Source organism: Mobula hypostoma, chromosome 22, assembly GCF_963921235.1.
Source record: "Mobula hypostoma chromosome 22, sMobHyp1.1, whole genome shotgun sequence".
Lineage (NCBI taxonomy): Eukaryota > Metazoa > Chordata > Chondrichthyes > Myliobatiformes > Myliobatidae > Mobula > Mobula hypostoma.
Window position 1 is genome coordinate 4,868,506 of NC_086118.1, and position 26,383 is coordinate 4,894,888.

Below are 26,383 nucleotides of genomic sequence, written 5' to 3' on the forward strand. Positions count from 1 at the left end.
GGATCGCCAAATCATATCGTTTCCTCGCAGCCCGGTAGCACATGCTTTGCGGCCCATGGTTGGGGACCACTGTTGTAAGGGGAGGATAAATTAGACTGAGCTGAATCACTTTGATTTTCAGTAACTTTGAGGGTTTGGATGTCACTGGTAAAGCTGGCACTTATTGCTCAGTCCTAATTGTCCTTGAAAAAGCTGTGGTGAGTCATTTCCTTGAACTTCAGTAGTCTCTGGTGAAGGTGCTCTCACTGTCACTCAGAAGGAAGTTCCAGGATTTCTATCCAGAGTCTTGCAAAATTTCCCCAGTCAAGATAGGAACATATACAGTGACCTTTACCGTAACTGATTTGGCTGTTGAAATAGGGATGGTGTTTAAATCCTAATGAAGGTGATGCAAATACTGATTCTTCTTCATTGGTTGGCAAGATGCAAGTGAAGGTAAAAAAAAAAGCAGGGAGCAAAAGGTGAAATATTTCAATGCAAATTGAAAATATAAGCTCCCCAAATTCCTTTAAAATAAAGTAAATGAATGCTCACAAACGATATAATAAAGCAAGGGATGAGTAAAATTAGGGAAAACGTTTGTGCTTGGCACTTCTGCTGAAGTCTTGATTGGCTGCCCAAGTGTGTGATTCACTGCCAGTTGTGTGAATCAGAATCAGGTTTATTATCACTGGCTTGTGACGTGAAATTTGTTAACTTATCAGCAGCAGTTCAATGCAATACATAATAAAGAAGAGAAAAAAAGTAAACAAGTAAACCAATTACAGTATATGTATAGTGAATAGATTTTAAAAAAACATGCAGAAATACTGTATATTTTTTAAAAAGTGAGGTAGTGTCCAAGAGTTCAATGTCCATTTAGGAATCAGGTGGCAGAGGGGAAGAAGCTGTTCCTGAATCGTTGAGTGTGTGCCTTCAGGCTTCTGTACCTTCTACCTGTGAGAAAAGGGCATGCCCTGGGTGCTGGAGGTCCTTAACAATAGATGCTGACTTTCTGAGACATCACTCCCTGAAGATGTCCTGGGTACTTATGTAGGCTAGTACCCAAGATGGAACTGTCTAGATTTACAGCCCTCTGCAGCTTCTTTCGGTCCTGTGCAGTAGCCCCTCCATACCAGACAGTGATGCAGTCTGTCAGATTGCTCTCTACAGTACGATTGTAGAAGTCTTTGAGTGTATTTGTGGAAATGCCAAATCTCTTCAAACTCCTAATGAAGTATAGCCACTCTCTTGCCTTCTTTATAGCGATATCAATATGTTGGGACCAGGTTAGAACTTCAGAGATCTTGACACCCAGGAACTTGAAACTGCTCACTCTCTCCACTTCTGATCCCTCTATGAGGATTGGAATGTGTTCCTTTGTCTTACCCTTCCTGAAGTCCACAATCAGCTCTTTCGTCTTAATGACGTTGAGTGCCAGGTTGTTGCTGCGGCACCACTCCACTAGTTGGCATATCTCACTCCTATACACCCTCCTGTCACCACCTGAGATTCTATCAACAACGGTTGTAGTGTCAGCAAATTTATAGATGGCATTTGAACTATGCCTAGCCACACAGTCGTGTATATTGAGAGTAGAACAGTGGGCTAAACACAAACCCCTGAGTGTCGATAGTCAACGAGGAGTATATGTTATCACCAATCTACACGGATTGTGGTCTTCTGGTTAGGAAGTCATGGATCCAATTGCAGAGGGAGGTACAGAGGCCCAGGTTCTGCAACTTCTCAATCAGGATTGTGGGAATGATGGTATTAAATGCTGAGCTATAGTCGATGAACAGCATCCTAATGTAGGTGTTTGTGTTATCCAGGTGGTCTAAAGCCATGTGAAGAGCCATTGAGATTGTGTCTGCCGTTGACCGATTGTGGCAGTAGGCAAATTGCATGGGTCCAGGTCCTTGCTGAGGCAGGAGTTCAGTCTAGTCATGACCAACCTCTCAAAGCATTTCATCACTGTCGATGTGAGTGCTACCGGGCGATAGTCATTAAGGCAGCTCACATTACTCTTAGGCACTGATATAATTGTTGCCTTTTTGAAGCAAGTGGGAACTTCCACCCATAGCAGTGAGAGGTTGAAATTTTCCATGAGTATTCCCGCTAGTTGGTTGGCACAGGTTTTCAGAGCATTACTGGGTACTCCATCAGGAACTTCCGCCTTGCAAGTGTTCACTCGCTTTAAAGACAGCCTAACATCAGCCTCTGGGACAGAGATCACAGGGTCGTCAGGTTCAGCAGGGATCTTCACAGCTGTAGTTATATTCTCCCTTTCAAAGCGGGCATAGAAGGCGTTGAGTTCATCTGGTAGTGAAACATTGCTGCCATTCATACTATTGGGTTTCTCTTTGTAGGAAGTATTGTCTTGCAGACCCTGCCAAGTTGCTGTGCATCCGATGTTGCTTCCAACCTCGTTCAAAATTGTCTCTTCGCCCTTGAAATAGCCCTCCGCAAATCATACCTAGTTTTCTGGTACAGGCCTGGGGCACCAGACTTGAATGCCACAGATCTTGCCTTCAGCAGGCGATGTATCTCCTGGTTCATCCACGGCTTTTGATTTGGGAATATACAGTAAATCTTTGTAGGCGCACACTCATTTACACGGGTTTTAATGACATTGGTAACAACTGCAGCATACTCTCTAGGTTTTAGATTATGAAGACACGCAGTGCTCTTTTTATTGTCATTTAGTAATGCATGCATTAAGAAATGATACAATATTTCCTCCGGTGTGATATCACAAAATATAGGACAGACCAAGACTGAAAAAACTAATAAAACCACATAATTATAACATATAGTTACAACAGTGCAACAATACCATAACTTGATGAAGTCCATGAGCACAGTAGAAAGTTCAAAGTCTCTCAAATGTCCCACATCTCACGCAGACGGGAGAAGGAAGAAAAACTCTCCCTACCATGCCCGACCACAATCTGACTCTGAGTCGTCCGAAAACTTCGAGCCTCCGATCAGCTCTCCGACACCAAGTACTGAGCGCCATCTCTGTCCGAACGATTGGACCTCAGTCTCGGTAGCCAACAGCAGGCAAAGCCGGGAATTTTGAGGCCTTCCCTCTGGAAGATTCCCGACCGCGCAGTAACAACAGCAGAGAACTGGCGTTTCAGAAATTTCTCCAGATGTTCCTCTGTGCTTTCACGTGCTTTAAAGATGCTTAATAGAGTCCAGTTCACTAATTCAAAGCAGTCCTGTAGGCACTCCTGTGCTTCCCTTATCTATACCACCTTGGTCCTCGCTACAGGTGCTGCAGTCTTCAGTCTCTACCTATGCTCAGGGAGTAGAAGTACAGCCATGTGATCAGACTTCCAGAAGTGAGGGCGTGGAATAGCATGGTAGGCATTCTTGATGGTAGTGTAGCAATGGTCCAGTGTGTTGTTTCCTCTGGTATTATAAATGATCTGTTGATGGTAGTTGCCTAGTGATGGTAGCAGCAGACCAGTCTACAAGTATCCATCTTCACAACAGTGGCCAGTAAACAAGAACGTGTGGCTCAATTGAGTGTCGTGTTAGTTTTACTCCATCGACAAAATCGGGTTCCATATGATACCATACTAGCACTGCAATTAAAATTTTGCCTATGAACTATAAAGGATTACAGCAAATTGATGGCCCTCCTCTCTCTGAGTATGTAATGTATTAATTAGCATCTATTTGTGTGCTTCTAGTATTATCTAGAAATAGCTGCAATTTGTGTCCTTAGTTGTCAATGCTTTTGTGTTGCAGACAACAACTGATGAAGCCAAGGAGCGTCTGTACGAGAGCCTGTTGAGTGAGTGCCGTGATGCTATCCAGGCAGTCCGTGAGGAACTGAGGGTTGATCCGGTGAGGCTGAGTGAAGGGCTGTTGGGGAAAAATGTAATAAAGACTGCTGAAGATCTAATACTCATGTAAAACCGTATATTTATGTCGCTAAGGTGTAGGAACTTGTTCATCTCGCTGCTGTGATATTCATTTCGAACTATGATCAGCTCTGTTCCATCTTTCTGCCTTTTGCTTTGTTTCGCTTTTAGCATTTTCAATTTTACTCCTGAATAATTTAATATTATTTCCCTTTGCTTTCATAGTCATAGTCATACTTTATTGATCCCGGGGGAAATTGGTTTTCATTACAGTTGCACCATAAATAATATGTAGTAATAGAACCATAAATAGTTAAATAGTAATATGTAAATTATGCCAGTAAATTATGAAGTAAGTCCAGGACCAGCCTATTGGCTCAGGGTGTCTGACCCTCCAAGGGAGGAGTTGTAAAGTTTGATGGCCACAGGCAGGAATGACTTCCTATGACGCTCTGTGTTGCATCTCGGTGGAATGAGTCTCTGGCTGAATGTACTCCTTTGCCCACCCAGTACATTATGTAGTGGATGGGAGACATTGTCCAAGATGGCATGCAACTTGGACAGCATCCTCTTTTCAGACACCACTGTCAGAGAGTCCAGTTCCATCCCCACAACATCACTGGCCTTACGAATGAGTTTGTTGATTCTGTTGGTGTCTGCTACCCTCAGCCTGCTGCCCCAGCACACAACAGCAAACATGATAACACTGGCCACCACAGACTCTTAGAACATCCTCAGCATCGTCCGGCAGATGTTAAAGGACTTCAGTCTCCTCAGGAAATAGAGACGGCTCTGTCCCTTCTTGTAGACAGCCTCAGTGTTCTTAGACCAGTCCAGTTTATTGTCAATTCAATCTCCTTATGAAGGAATTCATCTGTATGAATTGCATAAAATCCTTTTATCACCTCGGCCTGATCTCTCTGGCATTTATTCTTAAAGGCAACTGAGCTTACGTAACCGCTAAGTACTTCTACAAAGTTGATAATCCTTCAAGCTGTGGTGCCAAGGCACTATGCTCTTGATTTGGTTTGGTCATTCAGCAGTATGTACAATATTATTGTATGGTTGGAATACCAGCTTAATCTCAGCCTAAATGTTCAGTTATTTCCATTTTCTGAAATGAGTTTTCAAGATAGCGTGAGCCACTTGGATATACAACTTAGGATTTAAAGAAGTATTTATAGAGTGTGGGCACGTGGCCAAGTGGTTAAGGCGTTCAACTAGCGATCTGAAGGTCGTGAGTTCGAGCCCCAGCCGAGGCAGCGTGTTGTGTCCTTGAGCAAGGCACTTAATCACACATTGCTCTGCGATGACACTGGTGCCAAGCCCTTCCCTTGGACAACATTGGTGTCGTGGAGAGGGGAGACTTGCAGCATGGGCAACTGCTGGTCTTCCATACAACCTTGCCCAGGCCTGTGCCCTGGAGAGTGAAGACTTTCCAGGCGCAGATCCATGGTCTCGCAAGACTAACGGATGCCTTTCTATAGAGTTAATTGATCTTCCCATTAACTTGCCTATATTTTGTACAGTTATTTTCAGACTGGTTAATGTGTGATTGCTGTAACTGCATTTGATGCTTCTTGTTTGGAGATATTAAATGGTTTTTTATATTTTCAACAATAAGGTTATGAAAGTCAAGTGTATTGTCATGTACACACAGATACAATGAAAAACTTTACTTGTTGCAGCAGCACAGGCACATCCATAAAGCAGCATTCGCAAGAATTAACATAAATTATACAATATGGGCTAGGAAGAACAGATTTTTAAAATGCGTCTATTTTAGTGCAAAGCGGTCAATATGTTGCTAAACTGTAGTGATGAGGGTTGGTTCGTGGACAAAGGAAAGTAACTTCTTGTACTCGGTGTTGTGGAACTTCGGGCTTCTGTACCTTCTGCCTGATGATGGTTGCAAGAATATGGCATGGTGGGGATTTTTGATGGTGGATGTAGTGACCTTGAGTCAGCACCTTGTGTATTTATTGTGGATGGTGGGGCGGGAGATGCTGTTGATATTATTGGGCTGAATTCATTACTCCTCTGTAGCTTCTTGCATTCCTGTGCATTGGAATTACTGTCCCAGACCAGTGTATCATGCAATAGAGCATTCTGTAATGCACATAGGTAAAAAAAAAGTCAGTAGAAAAATGGTAGAGGACGTATTGTACCTGCATGTGTACATGGGGAAAAAAATGAAAATTTTATTTCTGTATGGATTGGAGCAATTAAATTGAATTTAGCCGTTACATAGTTACTGAAGGATATTTCATAAATAAGAGTACAAGCTGTATAGAAATGGGGGAAAATAAGTCTAGATGGCCTTGCTAGCAAAAGCAGTAAGAGATATGAAATATGGTGTTTGATCACAGCATTTCTGACGATTTTCTTGGTTTATTCAGGCACAGAAGCAACGGGAGCGATCTCTAGAGCCTGACTCGGGGAAGGTGTCTGTACTGCAATACCTCCATAGGTATGTCTCTCTGACTAGCTGCGTCTGTTTAGTTTAAAGCACTCCTCAAGACTTGTCTGGTATGACAGATGGCTGCTGAGCTGCAGATACCAAGATGGATATAATTCGTTTGTGCAAAATTTCCTGATGGTAACAGCTGAAGGGGGTTAGAGCTCAGCTGTATGCGTGTCTGAACAAAGGTAAAACTGCTATTTGGCTTTTGTAAAGAAAAGTTGCCAGATGCAAATGAAACAGACTATGGAAAGTCACAAGAATAAATAAAACCAGGGTTAGACTGTTCAGCCCTTTAAGCTTGCTCGGCCGTTCATATGATCACTGAATTCCAGGTCTCTCCCCATGCCTTTTGATGACTTCTGCATGCAAGATTTGATCCATCTCCTTGTTTGTTTTTACTTCTCACTTTTGTGAAATTGTATCACATTATGATGACTGCCTCCTGAGGGCTCCTTTTCCTTAAGCTCCTTAATCAAATCTGGTTCATTAAACAACACAATCCAGAATTGCCCTTTGGGGTCCGACCACAAGATGCTCTAAAAACCATTTCATAGGTATTCTACAAATTCCGTTTCTTGGGATCCAGCACCAACCTGATTTTCTCACTCTACCTACATATTGAAATACCCCATGACCATTGTAACATTCTGTTTTTACATGCCTTTTCTATCTCCCTTTGTAATTTGTAGCCCACATCCTGGCTGCTGTTTAGAGGCCTGCATATAACTCTCATCAGGGTCCTTTTCACCCTTGCAGTTTCTCAACTCTACCCACAAGGATTGTACACCTTATGATCCTATGTCACGTCTTTCTGAGCATTTGATTTCATTTTTTGCAAATGTAGCCACACTATCCCCTCTGCCCACTTGCCTATCCAGAAGACCATTAGATATACGAGCAGAATTAGGCCATTTGGCTCATCGAGTCTACATCGCCATTTCATCGTGGCTGATCCATTTTCCCTCTCAAACCCCAATCTCCTGTTTTCCCACCCAACCCCTGTATCTCTTCATGCCCTGTCCTTCTGATATATGCATCCTTGGATGTTAAGCTCCCAGCTGTGATCTTCTGTCAACTATGACACAATATCATACCTGCCAATTTCTAACTGGGCTACAAGGTCATCTGTCTTATTTTATATACTGTTTGCACTCAAGTATAATGCCTTCAGTCCTGTATTCACCAACCTTCTTCCTTTGTAAACTTCTTGTTTTATTCCTGGTTCTCATAATCTTTAGTACTCTCTCCTTCCCTTTTACTTTACCCATTCTTTTCCAGGTTGCATCTCCCTACTATTCAGTTTAAAACTCTATCCACAGCCCTCTTTATGCAGTTCAGCAGGACACTGGTCCCAGCACGGTTTGGGTGGAACCTGTGCCATCGGACTGGTTCACTCTTTCCCCAATACTGGTGTTAGTGTCCCACAAATTCATAAGCAATTCTACTACACTAGTCTTAGCCATGCATTTAACTCTAATGTTATTAACCTTGTGCCGGTTTGTGCATGGGTCAGAGATTATTACCTTTCTGCAGTTTATTGTAGTCCCTAGCTGCTCAAATTCCCTCAATAGAATATCTTTCCTTGTTCTTCGTACATTGTTAGCACCCACATGGATACTACAGCCGGATCTTTCCCCTCCCACTCCAGATTCCTCTCCAAGTTAAATGCACGGTGTCACTGTTCAATTGCTCATCCTTCCTACTGCCCCCACGCCCATCCTGAAAGGGAGCAGCAATCTCATACCTGTTTGGCAAGCTCAAAGGCTAATGCCCCTCTAGCACAACTTCTTGGAATCCCCTACCTTCCTCACTCGTAGTCACACCCATTTGTCCCTGGCAGCAGGCGGAATTGTCACTTCCTTGCCACCCTTTAAGCAGCAAGGCCCAAATCTCTTATTTATCAGACAGGCTAGAGAGATGATTGAAAGGGTAATGTAAAACCATCTGGAGAATTCCCGTAGCTGATGAAATTGATTCTGGTGCCTGTCTTCTAACCAGTCCCAAAAACAAAATGAGCAGTAGCTTCTTATGTACTGTAAATGTTCAATGTTGGGCTTTAACTTGTAAGATTCTTATTAAAATCATTGCATTTGGAGTAGATTTTTCAGCTCCATAGGCCTGTTCTAACATTCAATTAAAGGCTAATCTAGATTTTAATTTTATTAGTTTCTGAAGGCTTTAAATACATTCTTCAATCAAATAGTTTGAATAGGCTTTGTGTTCTCCATACCACAGTGTTCATTTTTGCTTGTACCCACACAGCTACCTTACATATATTAAGCTTTCCACGGCAATAAAGCGTAATGTTATCATGGCTGAAGCCTTGCAAAAGCAACTGAGTGAGCCATCGCAAGATGATGGGAAACGTGTGCTGCGGCCACAGGACCTGATCCGACTCTATGACATTATCCTGCAGGTAAGGGGTGTTCTTTTCAAACGGATATGTAAAGCTGGATTTCTTTGTGCAGCTTTTGGAGAGACGAAACCGTAGATGCTGGAACCTGGAGCAACTCAGTGGGTCGAGCAAATATTTTGACATTTCCTTTCCTCCCACAGATGTGGCTCAACCTGCTGAGCTCCCCCAGATATTGTTGCTGTGCGCTGTCATGTTGACTCTGTAGTTGGCTTGTCCTTGAGTTAGAGATGTTACGCTTTTTAGTAAAAGAGTAACTGATTGCTGGTGGTACTCAGCAGCCTGATAACATCTGTGGGGACAGATATTGAGTTAATATTTCAGGTTGAAGATTCTTCAGAACTGCCAAATAAGGAAAATATTGGTTGTGTAGAGGGTGCAAGAAGGAAAGATAGGATAAAAGTATCTGTTAGGACAACAACGTCCCCAAATAGAAGATGAAATGTGGTTCTTCAAACTTGTATTGGGTTACAGAAAGATCAGAATTGGATAGAGAGTTATAGTGACAGGCAACAGAGAGCGTGGGGTTTCCCTTGTGAACTAAGAGCAGCTGTAAATGTTGCCTGGGAAGATTGTGTGTTGTGCACCTACACCACAGGATTGTTGGAATCCTGTCCTGTTAGATGGGTGAAATCAAGCTGCAGTGAAGCTTGGCTCTTGATTGGTCACAGAAGATGAAGCAAAGCTGGTTCCTGTGCACAAACACTTCAGCACTGTTGCCCTGTTCCTGCTCATTAATATATTAAATGCAACTTTCAGTCTTGTGTACAGATGGAAATTACATCTAACCAAAAATACATTCACTGCTACAAATGTTTAAGAAACTCTACTGAAGGGTCCCTGTGAATTAGCTGGGTCTTCTTCATCTTTCTCTAACATTGGACTTTATGTTGGTGTACAGAATCTTTCCGAGCTGGCACAACTCTCAGGGCTAGAAGATGATAAAGATTTCCAGACGGAAGTGGAGCTGAAGACTTTAGTTTACAAGGCCTACCGGTAAGAATGGAGGAGAATGAGTTCACTTCAGTTGAAACATCCGTTCTACCATATTCTTAATCCTGTGGCTTCTTGCAGATCTCAATGTGGGTAGTATTTTACACCCAGAGAGATGAGACATTTTGGATCTCACTGTAGACCACCTTGATACTATTTGCCATCAAGCCCAATGCACGTGCACATACGCAGTCACATTCAATAATGTCTGATGTCTTTTTCTGCAAAGGATGAAGCCTTGTGCACCTTCTGGGCAAACTGAAGTAAATTGGTAAGGTGTAAGTGACATTTGTGCTCGCTGCCAGTGCAGAATGTATCTGGTCTCTACACACTTTGGTTCCTTAACTATTCCTTTGTAGCTTGGGCTCTTTCTCATTCTTGTTTTGGGTATCCGCATTTTTCGTTAAATTGTAACGATACAGCAGTGAATATATATAAATTTTAAAATTTCAAAACGAAAACAGTCTTCCTGCCTGAAAAATATTAAAGACACAAAGTGATGTTTTCCATTCCCTTTGTGTGATCTATCTTTGACTGTTTTAAGTAAATGTTAAATGCATTCCTGAAAGTCAGTGACCACCTGATCTCTAACTCTTAGTGTTTTTTTGGTAATGATTTACTCATCCAATGTGGATGCAACTAGCAAAGCTGGAAGTTATTGTCTTTATTATCCTTGAAACGAGACAGTTAAGTGCCAACCACATTGTGGGACACAAGACATGTGTTGGCAAAACCGGGCAAGGACAGTAGATTTTCGTCCTTTTGAAGGATATTGGTGAATGAGATTGGTTTTATGACAATTCAGTATTTTCATGATTACTTAGAAATTCAAAATTTATTCATAACTTGATTTGGAGTTTCTCAATTGCTGTCATGGAATTCAAACTCGAGTCCTTGGGCCCAATAACTTAATCTCTTCACCACTGTACCCCAAAATCTGTTCAGCCAGCTGAATACCGCAACTAATTTATATGTTAGATGTCTCATTCATAGCAATACAATCCTTTGAGACTGATACAGTCCCTAGGTCAGAATCGGGTTCCTTCACTGAGAACGGTTCATCACCAGAACTATGTGTGTGGGGCCTTCATAGACACAACTGAGGTGTGGGAAGGGTAGCTACCAGCGAACCGCACTGGCTCAGTGCTCTCAACTCTATTCAGCCCTACACAGCCCCTGATTGTTGCAGCTTGGGGATAGGGGGTGGTGCCAGAGGGGCAACACACACAGAAATGCTACAATCCATCCAGTAGAAGATGCTTTCCACCCTGCAGCAAATCCATCCCACAGGCTTCTCAATTGCTTGTTTGTATATACAAGGTGTCCATAAATTAGGTTATCAAAACCAAGGTAGACCTGAATTTGGAACAATGAGCACCCAGCTTCATAGCAGAGGTGTTGATGGCCTCCTGCAGAATCTGTCCACTGATGGCTAAGTAGTCATTGCCAAGACTGCATGGTAGCTGGTGTGTACATCAAAAAAGGATCACAAATGGGCATTTATCACTCCTCTAGACTGGAGTGGAAGCAATTCATTGTCAATCCCAAAGCACTGCCTGTGAAGCTAGGATTCTCCTTGTCTGTATGTGATCACACCCCTGTTCCTGGCTGAACTGAAGTCATCATGTTAGATGTACTGTACCTGGAGACTGGTGTTGCTGATGGACGTTGCCTTCATTCACATAATTTGTGAATATTCTCCACTTGCTGAATTTTTGTGGGGAGGGAATTTGCATTATTTAGTTGCTTCTTGAATAAACATTCAGAGCAGCACATACAAAATGCTAGGGGAGCTCGGGAGGTCGGGCAGTATTTGTGGAAATGAATAACTCAATGTATTGGGCGAGACTCTCCTTCAGGACTGGAGGATTTCCAACATCTGCAGAATCTCTTGTGTTTATAAATAAACATCCAGTTTGCTTTGTTTATTGTAAAGGCTAACCTACCTCCAACTCATTCACAACTTCAGAATAGTTTTCCTTTGAACCTGGAAGCAGCACCAAATCAGGAAGTGAAACACAAACTTAGCTTGTAGTTTCTTTGTATTGTCTTTCAACATATTTTCCTTTGATTTTTATTCAGTTTTCTCTCTTGTACCACTCCCTTCCCCTGCCCCCAGTGATTTGGCTCTCTTGGGATATACAGTATTTCAAGGATGATGGGTAATGTGGTATACCTCCTGTCCAGATATTAATTGGCAGAGTGATTTGAGTTTGTATTTGGCTGAATGTAAAATGCTTTTACGTCTTGTGGAGCCAGATATTAATCATTAGTCTTGTGTTGTGTATCTGCCCACATTCGAGCAAAGTTGGGCCATTACAGTTTATGCTCAGAATACATCATGGAGCAAAGGTGGAAGTAAGTTGAACTGCCCTGTGGAGTCGTGGTTTCCCAGCCACACCCAGGTGATTGCCAGTTACATCAATCAATCCCGAGGCCCTGCTTTGACTAAGTATGTCGGGGCAATTGAAACCGCCACAGCACGGTCTGAGTTGGCATCAGCGATTGATGTGCTGCCATTACATTTGGCACGCCCTGCTTATGAGTCTTTTGACTTGAACAACATAAATTTTACCTATGTTTCCATTTATTTTTGGCAGTCTGCTCATTCTACTAATAGATGTATAATTGTACAGCACAAAAACTGGCTTTTTGGCCCAAATTGTCTGCCAGTCATGATGTCTATGTGTATTAGTGCCTCATCCACAATAGGCCCATATCTCTCCATGTTCCTCCTATCCAAGTAGCATAATCAGATTCGTCTCTTAACATATGCTGCGAAATTTGGTGTTTTGTGGCAGCAGTGCATCACATAAATTACTATGTTTCAAAAATAAAAAGTGAAAATATCTGTCCGAATGCCTTTTAAACACCATTATCTACCTTGACCTCTTCTTCTGGCAACTCATTCCATATAACCCCAACCTCTGGAAGCAACCTGCTCTTTGGAGTCCTTTTAAATCTTTATCTTGTAGACTCCCCCATCCAAGGAAAAATTTTTTGAGGATGTATCTATGAAAATGGACAAGGGAGAACCAGTAGATGTAGTGTACCTGGACTTTCAGAAAGCCTTTGATAAGGTCCCACTTATAACCATATAACAATTACAGCACAGAAACAGGCCATCTCGGCCCTTCTAGTCTGTGCCGAACTCTTACTCTCACCTAGTCCCACTGACCTGCATTCAGCCCATAACCCTCCATTCCTTTCCTGTCCGTATATCTATCCAATTTAACTTTAAACGACAACATCGAACCTGCCTCAACCACTTTCACTGGAAGCTCGTTCCACACAGCTACCACTCTCTGAGTAAAGAAGTTCCCCCTCATGTTACCCCTAAACTTTCGTCCTTTAACTCTCAACTCATGTCATCTTGTTGGAATCTTCCCCACTCTCAATGGAAAAGGCCTATCCATATCAACTCTATCAATCCCCCTCATAATTTTAAACACCTCTATCAAGTCCCTCCTCAACCTTCTACGCTTCAAGGAATAAAGACCTAATTTGTTCAACCTTTCTCTGTAATAAAGGCCAACATACCAAAAGCTATTTTCACCACCCTATCCACATGAGATTCCACCTTCAGGGAACTATGCACCATTATTCCTAGATCCCTCTGTTCTACAGCATTCTTCAATGCCCTACCATTTACCATGTATGTCCTATTTTGATAAGTCCTACCAAAATGTAGCACCTCATATTTTTCAGCATTAAACTCCATCTGCCATCTTTCAGCCCACTCTTCTAACTGTCCTAAATCTTTCTGCAAGCTTTGAAAACCTACCTCATCATCCACAACATCACCTATCTTAGTATCATCTGCATACTTACTAAACCAATTTACCACCCCATCATCCATATGACAAACAACACTGGACCCATACAGATTCCTGAGGCACACCACTACACACCATCCTCCAATCTGATGCACAGTTATCCACCACTACTCTCTGGTGTCTCCCATCTAGCCACTGCTGAATCCATTTTACTACTTCAATATTAATGCCTAACGATTGAACCTTCCTAACTAACCTACTGTGTGGAACCTTGTCAAAGGCCTTACTGAAGTCCATATAGACAACATCCACCGCTTTACCCTCATCAACTTTCTTAGTAACCTCATCAAAAAATTCAATAAGATTTGTCAAACATGACCTTCCATGCACAAATTCATGTTGACTGTTCCTAATCAGACCCTGTCTATCCAGATAATTATAGATACCATCTCTAAGAATACTTTCCATCAATTTACCCGCCACTGACGTCAAACTCACAGGCCGATAATTGCCAGGTTTACTCTTTACACATAAGAGATTAGTGGGCAAAATTAGAGTACATGATATTGGGGGTAGGGTACTGACATGGATCGTAAATTGGTTGGCAGACAGGAAACAGAGTAGGGATTAACGGGTCCTTTTCAGAATGGCAGGTGGTGACTAGTGGGGTACCGCAAGGCTCGGTGCTGGAACCACAGCTATTTACAATATACCTTAATGATTTAGATGAAGGGATTAAAAGTAACATTAGCAAACTTGCAGATGACACAAAGCTGGGTGGCAGTGTGAAATATGTGGAGGATGTTGAGATAATGCAGGATGACTTAGACAGGTTGGGTGAGTGGGCAGATGCACGGCAGATGCAGTTTAATGTGGGTAAATGTGAGGTTATCCACTTTGGTGGCAAGAACAGGACGGCAGATTACTATTTGAATGGTTTTGGGAACAGCTTCTTTCCAACTGTGATAAGACTGCTGAAGGGATCCTGACCCAGATCTGGGCCGTACCCTCCAAATATCCAGACCTGCCTCTCGGTTTTTTCTGCACTACCTTACTTTCCGTTTTTCTATTTTCTTTGTGATTTATAATTTAAATTTTTAATATTTACTATTGACTTGTAATCCAGGGAGCAGGAAGCGCAGAATCAAATATCGCTGTGATGATTGTATGTTCTATTATCAATTGTTTGGCGACAATAAAGTATGAAGTATAAAGTCAAGTTAGGAAAAGGGGAAATACAATGAGATCTTGGTGTCCTTGTTCATCAGTCACTGAAAGTAAGCATGCAGGTACAGCAGGCAGTGAAGAAAGCTAATGGCATGTTGGCCTTCATAACAAGGGGAGCTGAGTACAGGAGCAAAGAGGACTTTCTGCAGTTGTACAGGGTCCAGGTGAGACCACACCTATAGTCATAGTCATACTTTATTGATCCCGGGGGAAATTGGTTAATTTCCTGGAGTATTGTGTACAGTTTTGGTCTCCAAATGTGAGGAAGGACATTCTTGCTATTGAGGGAGTGCAGTGGAGATTCACAAGGTTAATTCTCGGGATGGTGGGACTGTCATATGTTGAAAGGTTGGAGCGACTGGGCTTGTATACACTGGAATTTAGAAGGATGAGAGGGGATCTGATTGAAACATATAAGATTATTAAGGGATTAGACACGCTAGAGGCAGGAAACATGTTCCCGATGTTGGGGGAGTCCAGAACTAGAGGCCACAATTTGAGAATAAGGGGTAGGCCATTTAGAACGGAGTTGAGGAAAAACTTTTTCACCCAGAGAGCTGTGGAATGCTCTGCCTCAGAAGGCAGTGGAGGCCAATTCTCTGGATGCTTTCAAGAAAGAGTTAGATAGAGCTCTTAACGATAGCAGAGTCAAGGGATATAGGGATATGGGGAGAAGGCAGGAACAGGGTACTGATTGTGGATGAGCAGGCATGATCACAGTGAATGGTGATGCTGGCTCGAAGGGCTGAATGGCCTACTCCTGCACCTATTGTCTAAAAGAGTGACTATCTACCCCGTCTGTTCCTCTCTGCCTCTTATCTTCCAGTGAGAATAAACCCAGCCTATCCAATTATCCAACCTCTCCTCTATAACCACAGGCTTCCATTTTCAAGCAACAACCTGGTTAATCTCTTCTGCACTTTCTAATGCTGCCGTATCCTTCCTGCAATGTGACCAGAGTAGTACACAATGCACCAAGTTTTGTCCAGCTGCAACGTGACATTTTGACTTTGGTACATTGTGCTTTGTCCTGTGAAAGCAAGCTTGTTGAATGCTGCCTTAATTCCCCTTTCACCTGTATTGCCACTTTCAGAGAACTATGAACTTTCCTGCAGTGTCCCTTTGCGTATCAACCCTACTGAAATCCCTGCTTTTGACTCTGAATCCTCTATTAGTGTTTGAAATGTGTTCAGTTCTGGTTGCCTTATTATAGGAAGGATGTGGAAGCTTTAGAAGGGTGCAGAGGAAACTTACTGCATTGCTGCCTAGATTGGAGAGATAGGTTGAGCAGGGTGTGACTTTTCTTTCTTGAGAGAAGGAGGATAAGTGATTTGATAGAGGTGTACAAGATGATAAGAGGCACTGATAGAGTGGACAGCCAAAGACTTTTTCCCTGAGCAGAAATTGCTAATGGGGGTGCCAGAACTTTTAAGCTGTTTGGAGGAAAGTATAGAGGGGGAGTCATAAATAGTTTTGTTTTATACAGTGGTAGGTGTGTGGAACTCATGCCAGGTGTGGTGGTAGGGTCAGATACGTTAAGGACATTTCAGAGACTCCGATAGGTACTTAAGAGACTCTGAGATAGGCACATTGATGAAAGAATAATGGAAGGCTATGTGAGAGGGAAGGGTTTGATTGATCTTGAAGTAAGTTAAAGGCCTGTAGTGTGCTGTATTGTTCTATGAAATTCCAAAATTCATCACCTTACACTTGTCTGGATAAAGTTCTATCTTCAACTGTTCTGCTCAAAATTCCATCTGCTCTCTGTTCTGCCCAATCTGTTCACAGTTGCCTTCATTATCTACTACTCCACCAATCTCTTTTTTTTTAGCAGACTTAACAATGCACCCATATCCTCATCCAGGTCATATACATAAATGACAAGTAACAGTTCTAATACTAACCCCTGCAGTACACCACTAGTCACAGATTTTCAGTTACGGTTGGAATTTCCCACCAGCTTCAAGAGGGCAACAATTATACCAGTGCCCAAGAGGAGTACTGTGAGCTGCCTTAGTGACTATCATCCAGTAGCACACACATCTACGATGATGAAATTATTTGAGAGGTTGGTCATGGTCAGAATCAACTCCTGCCTCAGCAAGGACCCGACCCTCTGCAATTTGCCTATTGCTGCAGTAGGTCTACAGCAGATGCAATCTCAATGGCTCTTCACACAGCCTTAGATCACCTATGTCAGGACGCTGTTCATTCACTATAGCTCAGCGTTCAACACCATCATTCCTACAGTCTTGATTGATAAGCTACAGAACCAGAAGACCTAGAGTTTGAGGAGATTTACAACTTGGACCAGTCCGCACACCTCGTGTGTCTTGAATTTTAGGGTCAGAACCCATGATGTCTGCTTATCCACTTACTTACTAAATGCACTGCAGTTAAAATTATACAATAGTGCTAGAAAGTTTGTGAACCCTGCATATAAAAAAAAATCTCTTTCTGCATAAATATGGCCTAAATGTGATCAGATTTTCATGCAAGTCCTAAAACTAGATAAAGAGAACCCAATTAAATAAATAATAGAAAAGAAACATTATACATGTTCATTCATTTAGTGAGAAAAATTATCCAATATTGCATGTACTTATTGGGAAAAGTACGGGGGTAATGCCTTCTATAACAGCTATTTGGAGTCGGGTGTTCCAATCAATGAAACCAGATTAGAGGTGTGGGTTGTCGGGGTGCCCTGCCCTAATAAAAAATACACACATCAGGTTACTGCCAGAGCATGTTCTTCTCAAGAAAAATCTGTTTATGTACACCATGCTTCAATCAAAACAACTTCCAGATGACCTTAAAAGAAGAATTGTAGAGATGCATGAAGCTGAAAGAGGCTACAGAAGCATTTCTAAAGAGCTGAGTGTTCATCAGTCCACAGTAAGGGAAATTATCTACACTGGAGGCAATTCAGTACTGTTGCTACACTCCCTAGGAGTGGGTGTCCTGCAAAGATCACACCAAGAGCACAACATGCAATGATGAAGCAGGTGAAGAAGAACCCGAGGGTAACAGCACAAGACCTGCAGAAATCTCTAGAATTGGCTAAAGTCTCTGTTGAGAGCATTGGTGCAGACTCTTAATAGAGGCTTTTTTCCGGTGGCTGATCAGGCATAGCTATACAAGAAACTGAATCCATGCAATGTCATGAGACCTTCAGTGGTCTCTATTGGTTTACTTTCTGAATTGACAAGGAGTTGTATGATGTATTGTGATTTTGGGGGAAATTTTATTCAGCTTTTGCCTCTCTGACTTGCAGGTGTTTCTTCATTGCTCAGTCTTATGTGCTCGTAAAAAAATGGAGTGAAGCTCTGGTTCTATATGAGCGAGTCCTTAAATACACTTCGGAGGCACAGACCCAGACTGCCAAATTGCCGAGTATTTTACAGGTACAATGTTGCCAAATCTACAAAGACTGGCCACAGACAATTTCTAGTGTTGATTTGGACTTGAAATGTGTTTTTAACCACTCTTTTTATAATTACATTGTATTGGTCAAGGTCAGAACTGCATTAAAATTGTTTTTTATTATTCTGTCTGGAGATATTTTTATGATTGAATGGTTAACCCCAGAGCATTCAAGGCTTTTGTAATAATTGGCTTTTTTTTTTCTCATGTTTTAATGTATCTTGATGCGTGTAGCCAGATGATATCTGAGTCAAGTGTTAAGGTACAATCCTGTTCAATCTGTTCTAAGAATAGTATTTGTAAATGACTGTTGCTAGTCAAATGTTCACCATTTTTATTGTAGTGGAAATGGTGTTTGCAGGAATGTCATAAAACAAATCACAAAAAAATGCTGTTTAAAATATTAGTTTATAAATGCTGTTTGAAGCGTAATAGTAAGTAATTGGACAGGATTTACTGGAGTAATGGTATGTTGCTTTTGTGCAGGATCTTCCTGATGTGAAAGAACTAGCTGCACGAGTGAATGCTGAGAAATACTCTGTGCAGGCAGCTGCTATTTTAGGTGAGTGTGTTAACGTGATTAAGTTGGTGCTCAGTTAAGTATGATGAATATTTACTGTGGAGCTGCAAGTAGCGTTTATGTATATGTGCAAGCCATGTAGGGCACAGAGTTGTTAAAGCTGTATTTACAATAGTGTTTGAGAAGTTGTCCCTGTGGGCAATGCAATTTGTCTAATTTTTACAGGTGTGTATTTGCAATTTTATGTAATGAAGAAACTACTGCGAGTTTGGCTCAGTAGTTTTGGAGAGTTAATGAGGTTATTGGTTGGATTTAATGCACAGGGAGCTTGGAGAACCTTTGGATAAGACATTCAACCAGTTAAATATTAGGACTAGCAAGTCTTTATCACCCTGAACATAATTCATTAATTATAAGACCTTGTCTATTCTTGACTTGTATCTGAGGCAAAGGCATACTGTTTGCAATAACAACATACAGTTTTGCCAGAGTAAAACTTTTGATTATATCCTGTTCACTAACGAGACCTGCTTCCACATTCTAATATCGGTTTTCTCAAATCAATCGCTGAAGTCCTTATTGGTGAAGAACCCTCCCTGCAGTTGACTGATCAGAGTATTTCTAGTTCTGTTCATAAATATCTTCTGACTGTTAAGTATTTTGACCCTTCTCTATTATTTCCACATCTGTCCTACCCTGATTATTTATTTAGTGAAACAACGCAAAGTAGGCTTTTCCAATCTCTCTCTAAAGGTGCTGCCTGGCTTGCTGCATTTTTCTGGCACGTTCTGGACTCGTTTTCCATTGCTCTTTTAGCTGGAAATTGCCTTGCACCTCTTATTTTAAAAAAAATGTGAGGTCACCAAACAGAATAAAAGAAAACCAGAGCGACAGAAGATGCTGGGGGGAGCTCAGTGGCATCTGTGCAGGGGTTTGGACAGTATTTAAGGTCTGATGGTTCAGATGAAAGTCTTGACCCATTTCCCTCCTCAGATGCTGCCTGGCCCACTGAGATCTTCCACCATTTTTGTTGCAGATTCCAGTGTCTCAATATCTTTTATCTCCAAAATAGTTTCTTGTAATGGTGAGAGGTTGAAAGGTGTTGGTGTTCAAAGGAACATAGAAAACCTACAGCACAATACAGGCCCTTCGGCCCACAAAGTCCGTACCTTAGAAATTACTAGGGTTACTCATAGCCCTCTATTTTTCTAAGCTCCATGTACCTATCCAAAAGTCTCTTAAAAGACCCTCTTCTATCCACCTCCACCACCGTTGCTGGCAGCCCATTCCACGCACTCACCACTCTCTGCGTTAAAAAAAAACAACTTACCCCTGACATCTCCTCTGTACCTACTCCCGAGCACCTTAAACCTGTGCCCTCTTGTGGCAGCCATTTCAGCCCTGGGAAAAAGCCTCTGACTATCCACACGATCAATGCCTCTCATCATCTTATATACCTCTATCAGGTCACCTCTCATCCTCCGTTGCTCCAAGGAGAAAAGGCCGAGTTCACTCAACCTGTTTTCATAAGGCATGCTCCCCAATCCAGGCAACATCCTTGTAAATCTCAGCACCCTTTCTATAGTTTCCACATCCTTCCTGTAGTGAGTTGACCAGAACTGAGCACAGTACTCCAAGTGGGGCTGACCAGGGTCCTATATAGCTGCAACATTACCTCGGCTCCTAAATTCAATTCCATGATTGACGAAGGCCGAGACATATACGTGAATCACTGAAAATGTTCAAGCCGGTCCAGCGAGCAGTTAAGAAGGCAAACCATCTATGGATCTGTATTGCTGGAGAATTTCAGTTCTAGAGTAAAGATGTCAAATTGAATTTATATGTGGCCCTGATGAGATTTACACCTCGAATATTATTCGTTTCAAGATGATTAAAAAACTGTTGTAGGAACACAGCAGGTCTATCTAGTCTGAGTTAACTTTATTTACGAATCTTCTCTACTTAAGGAGCAGTGCTCTCAGGCCAGTGGCACTGCAACCAGGCTGATTCCTGGATGGTGGGTTTTCTCCTTTTGAGGTGGGATTAAACAGCTAGGGGCTGTAAAATCTTATGGAGTTGAAAAGAATAATGTTGAAGCATGCAAAAATCTTATGGAGTTTGATATGGTAGATGCAGGGATAATATTTCCCAGGATTGAGTGTCTAGAACCATCATCACAAAATCAGAGTTTGGCCATTCAGGATGGAGGTGGGAGAAGTTCTTCACTCAGTTGGGGGTGAATGTGCAGAATTCTGTATCTAAGGGGCCACGGAGGCTCAATGACTCCGTATATTCTAGGTGAGATTGATGTTTATTTATATTAAAGTAATCAGGAAGGGTGGAATACCCTGTTCCTATTTATTTTCTAAACTTCTTTCATTCTAAACTCTGCTACCAGCATCCTTTCTTGCTCCAGGTTTCATTTGTTGCCCCTGTTCTCACTGACATACATTGATTTCCAAGTGTGGTAGTCCCTCATTTCTAAAGGTCTTAACCTGCTTTAAAATCTTTTATGACATTGCTCCTCCCTTTCTGGATAGCCTCTTTTATCCCAACCATCCTTGGCTCTCTGCACTCCTCCAAATCTGGCACGTTGCACATCCGAGGTGGCTTCACTGTTAGAATTTGTGACTCCAGGGCTTGTGCCTTCCTTCAAATTCCTTGTCACTGAACATTGTACTGGAGTTGTTCGCAGAATGTAATGGGAGTTTTAGCTTTATGTAGTAATGAAGAGAGTGAGAGTTCCTGACTGTCTGCATAACGAAAAAACTAATTAATTCTGACTGAAAGAATAACTGGAATTTACACTCAGCTCCAGAGGATGACTGAAATGTCAATATTATCTGTACCTAGGAGGGAACATCTAGATGTTTTGGATAATATACTGCCAGAAATATTGCCACAGTATATTATGTAGCCGATGATTGCTTTACTGTGTGCCTGTTAAAGGGTTTTTTGACGCCTTGTACCCTTATCTTCCCCTTTGCCACCCAGACACTGAGGACATTGCTGACAATGTGTCGCAGCATCAGGTCAAAGACAGTAAGGTACGGAATTTCCTTCCATGTTTTGGGAGGCTTTCTTCTCTGTTTTTCCTGCACTGGTATGAAAAGTTGTGAAATCAATAGTTATTTCATTAAAATTAACTGAATCAGGTGTTTGGCACAGAATGGCATTAATGGAAGACTGATACAAATCTATTTAGTCTATTTTAAAATTTTAGTTGGTGGGTTTTGTTGTGATGCCTTGGTAATGCTATGTATTATTTATTCATTGGTGGATTAAAGTTTAATTTGGGGGCACAAATTTAAGACTTTCATAACATTTCCAAGGGATCTTGAAAAGAGGTCACACTGCAACTGTATGTCGGATCCCACATGGCCGATCAGCAGTGTCAACAGAGCTCTACCAAGAGCTGTTTCTTGCTCCCTTTTTATTTAAAAAGGGAGCTTCGAGGGCATTTGTCCATTGTATGTGGCCTATCAGCGGCGATAGCTGAGTTCTACGAACTAAATAAAAGTACAGAAGGGATCAGCGGGGCGGCCATTGTCAGGAGTAGGCCAGTGGCAAATGTAGAAACGGCAAGCTTTGGCTCAAAAGAGGCTTTGGATAGGAAGAGGTGTTGGCTGTGTGTAAAGCGTCTGTTAAGGTTTCCTTTTTGTTTTTTTTCTCTTACTGTACCATTTAAATGGCTGTGGTGTGCTCTTTGTGTCGGATGTTGCAGAACTGGGAGACCCAGAGTCTCCTGGGGAACTACATCTACGTGAAATGCTTCTGGCTGCAGCTCCTCGAAGACCGTGTTAGGGATCTGAAGCAGCAACTGGAAGACCTTCGGCTTTGCCGGGAGAGCGAGGATATAATTGGTGGAAGTTACAGGGAAATGGTCACCCTGAAGTTGCAGGAGGTGAGTAGCTGGGTGACCGTCAGGAGAAATGGAAATAGGCAGTTAGAGCAGAGCACCTTTGTGGAGGATGACCGGGTTACAGGCACCAAGCATGGGTCCGTGATGCAGAGGGGAAAGAGAGAAAAGAAGGGAACGGTAGTGATAGGGGACTCTATAGTGAGGGGAACAGACAGGAGATTCTGTGGACGTGAAGGGGACACCCTGATGGTATGTTGCCTCCCAGTTGCCAGGGACGTCTCAGATCGTGTCCACAACATTTTGGAGAGGGAGGGAGTGCAGCCAGATGTCTTGGTACATATTGGTACCAGTGACAAAGGAAGGAAAAGCAATGAGGTCCTGAAAAGAGAATTTAGAGAGCTAGTGAAAGCTGAGAAGCAGGACCTCCCGGGTAGTAATTTCTGAATTGCTGCCTGTGCCACACGCTAGTGAGGGTAGAAACAGAATGGTCTGGCAGATAAATGTGTGGCTGAGAAGCTGGTGCAGGGGGCAGGGCTTCAGGTTCTTGGATGATTCACTCCTGGGGGAGGTATGACCTGTTCAAAAGTGAAAGGTTGCACCTGAACCCAGGGGGGGCAATATTCTTGTGGGCCATTTGTAGAGCTGTTGGGGAAGGTTTAAACTAACTGGGCAGGGGGGTGGGAACCTTAGTGAATGGATTCAGGATAGGACGGATGGTAAAAAAATGTAAAGATAGCATACAGTCAGATTGTCAGGAAGGACAGGCAAGTGATGGGACTTAATTGCAGCCAACAGGGTGAGGTATCAAATCATTAGGGATGCAGAATCAGAAAGGACAGCAAATACAGTACTCAAGGTGTTGTATCGAAATGCATGTATTAAATGCAAGAAATAAGGTGGATGATCTCAATGCAGTATTACAGATTGCCAGGTATGATGTTGTGGCCATCACTGAATCGTGGCTGAAGGATGGTTGTAGTTGGGAGCTGAATGTCGAGGGTTACACGTTGTATTGGAGGGATAGGAAGGTAGGCAGAGGGGGTGGTGTGGCTCTACTGGTAAAGAATCACATCAGATCAGTCGAAGGATGTGACATAGGATCAGAAGATGTTGGATCCTTGTGGGTTGAGTTAAGAAACTGCAAGGGTAAAAGGACGTTGATGGCAGTTATATGCAGACCTCCCAACAGTGGCTGGGAGGTGGGCCACAGGTTACAACAGGAAATAGAAAAGGCGAGTCAAAAGGACAATGTTATGGTAGTCATGGGAGATTTTAACATGCAGGTCGATTGGGAAAATTAGGTTGGTAATGGATCTCAAGAGAGTTTGTTGAATGTCTAAGAGAATTTTTTAGAGCAGTTTGTCATTGAGCCTACTAGGGGTTCAGCTATATTGGATTGAGTGTTACATAATGAACCGGAGGCGATTAGGGAGCTGAAGGTAAAAAAAAAACCCTTAGGAATATGATTGAGTTCAACTTGTAATTTGATAGGGAGAAAGTGAAGTCTGATGTAGCAATATTTCAGTGGAGTAAGGGAAATTACAGTGGTATGAGAGAGGAGTTGGCCAAAGTAAATTGGAAGGAGATGTTGGCAGGGGTGACAGCTGAACAACAATGACTGAGTTTCTGGGAAAAATGAAGAAAGTGCAGGACAGATTTCAGTTCTGGGCACCTCACTACAGGAAGGATGTGGATGCCATAGAGAGAATGCAGAGGAGATTTACAAGGATGTTGCTTTGATTGGAGGGTGTACCTTATGAGAATAGATTGAGTGCACTTGTTCTTTTCTTCTTGGATTGACGGAGGATGAGAGGTGACCTGATGGAGGTGTACAAGATGATGAGGGGCATTGATCGTGTGGATAGTCAGAGGCCTTTTCCCAGGGCTGAAAAATGACTAACACAAGGGGGCATAGTTATAAGGTGCTTAGAAATATGTACAGAGAGGATGTCAGGGGTAAATTTTCACTCAGAGAGCGGTGGATGTGTGGAATTTACTGCCAGAAAGTGAGGAAGATGCAGGACATGTCTATTCCAAAAATGAATAAATACTCAAATGGTAAAATAGCACAATCGTGGCTGACAAGGGATGTGAAAGCTATTGTAAAAGCAAAAGAAAGGGCATACAACAAAGCAAAAATTAAAGGGAAGGTGGAGGATTGGGAAGTTTTGAAAAACTGCATTAAAAATTATTAGAAGGGGAAAGATGAAATATGAAAGCAAGCTAGCAAACAATATCAAAGTGGATAGTAAAAGCTTTTTCAAGTATGTAATAAAGAAAGAGAAATGAGAGTGGACATAGGACCGTTAGAAAATGAGGCAGGAGAAATAATAACAGGGGACAAGGAGATGGCTGATGAGCTAAATGAGTATTTTGCGTCAGTCTTCACTGTGGAAGACACCAGCAGCATGCCTAATGTTCTAGTGTGTGAAGGAAGAGAAGTGGGTGCAGTTACTGTTACAAGAGAGAAGGTGCTCAAAAAGCTGAAAGAATTAAAAGTACACAAGTCACCTGGACCAGGTGAACTGCACCCTAGGGTTCTGAAAGAGGTAGAGTTAGAGATTGTGGCGGCATTAGAATGATCTTTCAAAAATCATTTGACTCTGGCACAGTGCCAGAGGACTGGAAGATTGAAAATATCTCTCCATTTTTTAAGAAAGTAGGAAGGCAGTGGAAAGGAAATTATAGACCAGTTAGCCTGACATTAGTAGTTGGGAAGATATTAGAGTCATTTGTTAAGGATGAGGTGATGGAGTACATGGTGACACATGACAAGATGGTACAAAGTCAGCATGGCTTAGTTCAGGGAAAATCCTGCCTTACGAACCTGGTGGAATTCTTTGAGGAGATTACAAGCTTTTGGAAAATCAGATCACTCTTCGATCCTGCTTTTGCCAACATACAGGCAGAAGCTGAAACAAGAGGCGGCCATAGTCAAAACCGTCCACTGATGGTCCGACCAATTGGCCTCCATGCTACAGGACTGCTTTAATGATGTTGACTGGAACGTCTTCCATGATGAGAATGTCTCGGAGTTCACGGATGGAGTCACGTGCTTCATCCAGAAGTGCATCAACGATGTTGGCCCCAGAAGTCGGACAGGGTCTTCCCGAACTAAAAATTCTGGATCTATAGTTTCACGCGAGCGGCACTTAACCGCGCAACATAAAGCTTACATTGCCGGCAATTAGCTGGAGCTCAGGAAAAGCGGCTGAGCTCTACACAAAGTTATCAAGGCTGCGATGCTCTCCCAGATGAGCTCAATCGCTTTTATGTTCAGTTCGACTCTGAGGAAAGTTGCTGCTACAACCTGCAACCTGGTCATCTCTGAGGCCGAGGTACGTAGACGTTTCCAGCGAGTGGACAGTGGCAAGCTGCAGGACTGGACGGCTTCCCAGGGCGAGTACTCAGGATGTGCGCAGCACAACTGGCAGGTGTGTTTACTGACATTTTTAATCTTTCCATCTCCCAGTGTAGAGTGCCTTCCTGCTTCAAATTATCCACCGTTCTCCCTGTACCAAACAAGACCAAGGTAACATGCCTGAACAACTGGTATCTTGTCGCACTCACACTCACCTTAATAAGCAAATACTTTGAGAAGCTGGTCAAGGGTTCCACCTACAGCTGGCTACCACCCAAACTGGACTGCCTACAGTTCACCTACTGACACTATCGATCGACAGATGACCCAATAGCCACTGCACATACCGTCCTTACACATCAGGAAAATAAAGATGCTTATGTGAGAATGCTGTTGTTGGACTACAGTTCAGTATTCAATACTATAGTTCCATCCAGGCTTGACAGGAAGCTCAGAGACCTCGGCCTTGACCCTGCCTTGTGCAGCTGGA

General features: G+C 42.5%; 1 protein-coding gene across 1 annotated transcript in view; it reads left to right on the forward strand.

The window, feature by feature from the left end:
- srp68 (signal recognition particle 68) overlaps positions 1–26,383 on the forward strand; it is a 70,901-nt gene that overhangs the window by 39,991 nt on the left and 4,527 nt on the right. The window contains exons 9-15 of the mRNA XM_063030923.1: positions 3,739–3,837; positions 6,254–6,324; positions 8,581–8,734; positions 9,633–9,727; positions 18,002–18,131; positions 18,637–18,712; positions 21,665–21,717. Of these exons, the coding sequence (XP_062886993.1) occupies positions 3,739–3,837; positions 6,254–6,324; positions 8,581–8,734; positions 9,633–9,727; positions 18,002–18,131; positions 18,637–18,712; positions 21,665–21,717 (678 nt within the window). The remainder of the gene's footprint in view (positions 1–3,738; positions 3,838–6,253; positions 6,325–8,580; positions 8,735–9,632; positions 9,728–18,001; positions 18,132–18,636; positions 18,713–21,664; positions 21,718–26,383) is intronic.